Below are 6,081 nucleotides of genomic sequence, written 5' to 3'. Positions count from 1 at the left end.
GGTTTTGTAAGATATTGAATTAAAAATAAAAGAAATCAAGTGCAAATAAGTGTAATACTCTAAAAAACTTTTGGAACTAATAATTTTTAGTATTTTTTGTTATTATTTAACCAACACATTATATATTCTTTTGTGCAAAACTCTACAAATATAGATACAAATTATTACTAATCCTGACAAAAATAATATTTACTGATTATGTAACATTGTTTATACTTTAATAATTCAAAAGAGTTAAGTAAAATATGGAAGAGCACCTTTTGAATATTACAAAAAATGAACACAATATATATTCATAGATGTTCCCAAAAATACGTAAATACATTGTAAACTTCATTACAATCTAGTCATTTCTTATAAAAAAAATTTGACTCATTGAATTATCAGTTTAATTATAATTTTTTTATTCGAGTATAACCACCCAAAACACTGATTTTTAATTTGAATTTTGAAATACGAATGTGAATGCCGCTAGTGCTGGGTAGGGTCAAACCCTACCCAAAATTTTATTAATTTTATTAAAATTCTACCATATTCTACTCGCAGGTTGAAAATCTCTCAATTCTAACCTACCCGCACCATAAAGTTCTAAACACTATTCTACCTGCAGAAATATTAAATTTTTTCAAAACAAATATAAAATTCAATCATTCTAAATTTCATACATATTAATAAAATCAAAAATAAAAAACTAATAATCCAAATTACTAAATTAACTAATTAATTTAGTAGTTACTCACTTATTGCAAGTCATTACACAAAAGAAGTTGTGAATTCAACTCTCATCTCCTTCACTATATACCTAATTTTTTATAAAATAGGTGCTATATATATGGTACGAGTAGAGAAAGAGTATGATATACCCTAAACCCGTACCCTACCCTATTAGCAGGCATACTCGGACCGATGTCTACCTTACCCGCGGGTAGGGTATGGATTTGCCAGCCCTAAATGCCACCGGCTTCTTTTTAAACTGTGAGCTATAACTACTAGTCTCAAACTCTCAATTTTGCATCAATGGATATACAATCAATACATTTTCACATATATGAACCATCTATTAAAGCTTCAACTAACTTCACTTGTTTATTATAAAAGAATTAACGATAACCAAGCTATAAAAGGACTATACCAGCATGTACTGATTCTGGTCTATTTTAACAACAAAGTTCAATGTATTGCATATTTATTTATAACATGCTTTGGTTAAATTGCGCAACAATGATTCCCCTGATCGAATGAACTCTTCACAAATTTCTTGCTAAAGTCCTATATATTTGCTGTGTACAAGTAGCACAATGATCCATGCTTTATTGCGTAAGACGAGGAAAAAGCATAAAATATTTCAACGGCTACCACACAAGTTCCCCATTGTATTTGCATTAAATTTTTAAAAAATTCATTTTAGAACTGTGCATTGCATTTGCTGCTGCAACTGAGTTACACCATGCAACCTTGCAAGCTAAAATGGCCAACGCTTGCATACTAAACCTGTCAAATTAATCCAAAAAAAATTAAGCTGAGTACAGTTAATGTAACGGATCATATGCTAACATATCTATAAACCAACTTACCTGTGCGGGTGTCCAATGACACCTCTCATTCAGGATGAAATTCTAAAATAAAAAGAAACCTAGTGTAATAACTAATAAGCTCTCAAATGCAGCTGAATTCTAAATAAGCTCAACCAAAAGAATATGATGCTCCAGATGCAGAGTTTAAAAATAGACCAACCAAGCACCATTTTGACAAATCAGAACAAAAAAGCAACAAAGGCCATTTCTCCGTGTCACTAAATCCATGCAAGCTACGCCCTGCAAATTGTATTGCCTTAGTTGGTCAAAGTAAATGTATATTATGTCTCTGAGCTTCATTAGTAGAGTCACTGCGTATGTGAAACACCTTCTGAACCTTCAACTCACCACATCCGAATACTCAAAACTAAATGAATTTTCAGTCAAGTGATGCGGCACAACCTCACTTGTTTTTGACACGATTAACACCTGCAAGACAGAATACAGAGAGGCTCCGCCAAATTTTGATGTAAAAGACGCAAGTCAATTACCAGGAATTCACATAATTAAATCCAATCAAACCACAAATTTGGTACTGCATGTAACAGTGAATATCAGGAAAACAAAACCCAAAAGTAATAATACAGGTATACAACTACAGGAGGATCATAGCTACATGGTATTTTAGATTGAAACATCTGAAATAAAGGCAAGCCTTTATGGGTTCTGGGGAGCATATAAGTTATCAAGCTTGGGAATAAGGTAAAATGGACGTGGCCAATTTCAATAGTCTCTACATATGTTTGGTCCTCTCTAGGTAGAGGTGACAAGGTGGACATGACTTTGTTCAAATCCTGGTTCATCTGGTCTTCCAGTTTAGGAGGTAGTAGGCTGTGCGGGCTTCAGAGAGCTCAGCTGTTTGGATGGGAAGGGAAAGGCAACAAAGGGAAAACAACAGTATCAGAATCTAAATGGTACACATAGTTTAGGTTAGGATATCAATTTTGTATATATTCTATATGAATGGCCAATATAATACGGAGTTGCTAGATGAAAGATAGAAGAAATCATGATAACTGTATTCTACCTGCATCGACTGACAAATTTTAGTAACCATGGTTTCTCCTCCGAGAAGCACTGCCCTGATTAGACAACCTAGCAATATATAGTAAATATCAGCATTGGCAAGTTTCGGAACACAGAGGACAGGGAAATAGATAGCTTGATTGGTTACCCAGATGCACTACTCCGTCCCAAAGAATAATTTCCATATGCTCCATAAGCACTGCTGTTACCACGCTGAGGATATAACAATAATGAAATCACTACAGAATTCATCTTCAAATGAAATTTTCACAAACTTATATGGTTGCACAGTACCTGTGAACCTCCATAGCTTCCATAAGCGTCCCCAGAAGGCAAATCACTTACACCTCCATACCCACTTGAAAATGAATGGACACGTCCGTGTGGTTTACCATCTCTACTGTCATAGCTAGAACCATCTGGTGCATCAGCTGAAACAGGGAGATATGTAAGTGCTGGAGGGAATGCAGGCACAGCACGCTCCTTATCAAAAAGGTTTGCTTTCAACCGTGTAAGAACATGTATAAGAGCATCCTTGGCAATATCAAGGTCCCCAGAAATCTGACCATGGAGAACAAGAAATATGATGAACATTCACTATTCAGACTTAACGGGACAATTTCATCTCACCATACAAAGAAAACCATCAAACTATGACAATTCCCTTACCATCACCATTTCATCATCTTTAGACGCAATTCTAGGAAGATTTTCTTTTGATAGTATGCGAATGTTAGCTTTTGTAAACCTCCTCATTTCAGCTATTATTGATCCACCTTTACCAATAAGGCAACCGATCCTTGAAGCTGACACCAGAAATCGTGTAGTGAAAGAGATCACCCCTGAATCTCTTTCAACTTTCTCACTGAACCGTGGTTGTAAACGCACAGCTGCATCTATTGTTGGAGAGAATGAATCTTCAAAGTACTGCATTAATCATAGCCATCATGGGTACAGATGTTATATATTATATACATCACATGTCCATACAACAATTTTTTTTTTCTTTAGAAAAATGTACACTTGATAATAAATATTTCACCTCTTTTGTTGAAATGGTTATTAAGCAGTCATCTCCTTCAGTTGCTGAACTATCAACTTTGATTGTTGCCCCAGACTCCTGCCTAATTTGATTTATTATAGCACCACCTTTTCCTATCACCCCTCCAATGTTAGCAGTTGGACAAACAAATCGTACTGAGAATTCTTTTGAAGAAGCTTCATCCCTTGGAGCTGAATACATGGACCGTGACCAGTCTCCAGCATCACTCTTATATCCACCATAAGCACCCACAAGAGGACCTACTCCCACAATCCCTGCGGTTGGACCCATGAGTGAAGCACTATTTGCATAAGCACCAGGAGGAGCAGAAGTAAGCAGATGCTGAGACCGTGACGGGTTATCATGAAGTTGGGATGCAACTTTATACAGAGCTTTCTTCACCACCACAGCATCTCCAGATATCTGGAGTTTTACAATCGATGATAAAATTATACCACAAATAAAGATATCTACACCACAATGGTTTCCATTCGATCCAACTTACAAACAATTACAAAAGAATTTGAAAACACGCGAACCAAACAACCATCAACTAGAACTAATGCATCCACAACACAGACAAAACCAAGGCATCCATAATAATGAAACTCAATCCATGAAAATGCTTTCAAATTGTTGAAAGCAATTGTTAAGAATTGAAATGCCATTGCTAACATATGATTTTGGTTCACCTTATGTTCCTTGGGTTTTGTTAACTAGTGCTCAACTGACTACAGATTCCAAAAGCAAAAATTTTGAAAAAATTTACGTTATTTTATTCAATGCGTTGGAAATTTGTATATTTTGTTTCTCTAAAACAAACCTCCATTTGAATCCTTAACTAGTGCGCTACCTATATTTGCTTAAATGGGGCCAATGGCAACACATTAGTATAATAATATTCTTCTTATGTAGACTATGAATGTAAATTTAGGTAGACAACTACTTAAAACAAGGTAATAATTTAATGCAGCGTTCATGATGAGAATTACCAAGGTCAAGGTGATCCATTTTCAGGTAACTACCTACCCGTGCACTAACATTATTCGCACATAATATGTTAACAGTACACATAATATGATAAATTCTTCCTTCTTTATCTAATCTTGTTGGAGTGGCAATTGAGTGTTCAGTTTCAAATATTATTCAGCACGAATGCAAGTAGATATAATTGGCTAGCTGAAAGTTCTGAGAGTAAATTTCAGACACATTGAGTGTACCTGCACAAGTTCATCGTTGCTCAAGGCGCAACCAGGCAACCGCTCGTCCTTAAGGATCCGAATCTGCGCACCGGTCTCACTCCTGATGCTTTGAACAATCTGGCCCCCTTTTCCGATGACGCAACCGATCTGATCCGACGGCACCAAGAGCCTAGCAGTCACGTGCTTCTCTCTATCATCCTCATCACCGCAATAATCATCTTCGTCATCGCCACCGCCGCCGCGCAAGTCTTCAGCGAGCACTCTTTGGTGAACCCTAAACAGCGCATCCTGCGCCGGCGACACAAAATCGCCGCTATCCTCGAACTCATTCGTCTCATCTGAAACACTGTATATCATAACCACTCGCTCCTCGCATCCTGGAACGGTCTCACCGATCCGAATCTTCGCCTTCGTTTCAGCCCTGAGTTGCTTCACAATGTCGCCGCCGCGGCCGATGACGCTGCCGATCTTACGAACGGGGCAGAGGTAGCGGTACACAGTGCCAGTGTCGTCGGAAGGTAGCTGATCCCTATCCTCGGCGGCGCTAGGGTTCCGGCGCTTGTTTCCGCCGTAGCTGTTGCTGGTGGTGTTGTTGGTTTCGTAGTCGGAGTGAGAGTGAGAGCGCTTGCCGTTAGAAGCTGTTATACCGGCCATAACGGAAACAACGTAGTTACGTAACTGAATTGAGGTGGTTACGGTTTCAAGCGAAACGAAAGAGAAAATGAAGTCGCCACTTGAAGAAGAAGAAGAAGAGAAGAGAGAAAAGAGAATCCAAGTTGCAGTGGCAAGCTGGCAATTATAGAGTTTTTTAATATTTATACTTATTGCCACCGCAGTGTTGAGATTTTATTTTTTATTTCTTTCGCCGCCTCATACTAATAACCCTACAAATCCACTTGTTTTATTTGATATCTCGGATATTTTTCCTTAATCAACTATGGCAATTTTGCTATATCCTTGTTTGGGCTAAAGCATATTTCTAATGTGGGTAACATGCATGTTTTAAGGCTCTTGTCCGTGGATGAAATTGTTCAACATCATGCCAGAAAAGAGTCATGTCCAATAAAGCTGCAGTTAGTCAGTTACTCTTAATGAAAGCTCCTAACTCTATAATCTGGTAGTTGCATATATGAATATGATAATATCATAATATCAAAGAACAATAACTAAGAGGAATATCACAGTTAATGGATTATGTAAGCATATTTTGAGTTAGAAAATTTGTAATATTTAAATA

The 6,081-nt window shown here is 37.2% G+C and overlaps 1 protein-coding gene across 3 annotated transcripts; it reads right to left on the bottom strand.

Annotated features, from left to right (window-relative positions):
* Window positions 1-1,060: 1,060 nt before the first annotated feature.
* Window positions 1,061-5,650, bottom strand: LOC130973853 (KH domain-containing protein HEN4-like). Of its 3 annotated transcripts, XR_009084307.1 has the most exons (8): window positions 4,863-5,650; window positions 3,643-4,065; window positions 3,270-3,527; window positions 2,895-3,161; window positions 2,749-2,813; window positions 2,602-2,669; window positions 1,575-2,429; window positions 1,061-1,491 (listed from the first exon to the last, which is right to left on the bottom strand). XR_009084307.1 is itself a non-coding variant. In XM_057898537.1 (7 exons), exons 1-6 carry the CDS (start codon window positions 5,496-5,498, stop codon window positions 2,621-2,623), a joined length of 1,698 nt encoding a protein of 565 aa, XP_057754520.1. In that variant the 5' UTR covers window positions 5,499-5,650; the 3' UTR covers window positions 1,061-2,429; window positions 2,602-2,620. The 3 variants fall into 3 exon arrangements, 2 of the variants coding, with proteins under 2 accessions (XP_057754520.1, XP_057754521.1); XM_057898537.1 differs by having other exon boundaries at window positions 1,061-2,429; XM_057898538.1 differs by having other exon boundaries at window positions 1,061-2,003.
* Between the last annotated feature and the right edge of the window lie 431 nt (window positions 5,651-6,081).

The sequence above is a fragment of the Arachis stenosperma genome, chromosome 4 (genome assembly GCF_014773155.1).
Source record: "Arachis stenosperma cultivar V10309 chromosome 4, arast.V10309.gnm1.PFL2, whole genome shotgun sequence".
Classification (NCBI taxonomy): Eukaryota; Viridiplantae; Streptophyta; class Magnoliopsida; order Fabales; family Fabaceae; genus Arachis; species Arachis stenosperma.
The sequence above is the reverse complement of the archived record's forward strand: the minus strand, read 5'-3'. Positions and strand labels throughout refer to the sequence as shown.

Coding starts and splice junctions, on each gene's coding strand:
- LOC130973853 (XM_057898537.1), bottom strand. CDS start 5,498: ATGGCCGGTATAACAGCTTCTAACGGCAAGCGCTCTCACTCTCACTCC. Junction 2,814..2,894: donor GAAGCTATGGAGGTTCACAG/GTACTGTGCAAC, acceptor TTATATCCTCAG/CGTGGTAACAGCAGTGCTTA. Junction 2,670..2,748: donor GGACGGAGTAGTGCATCTGG/GTAACCAATCAA, acceptor ATATATTGCTAG/GTTGTCTAATCAGGGCAGTG.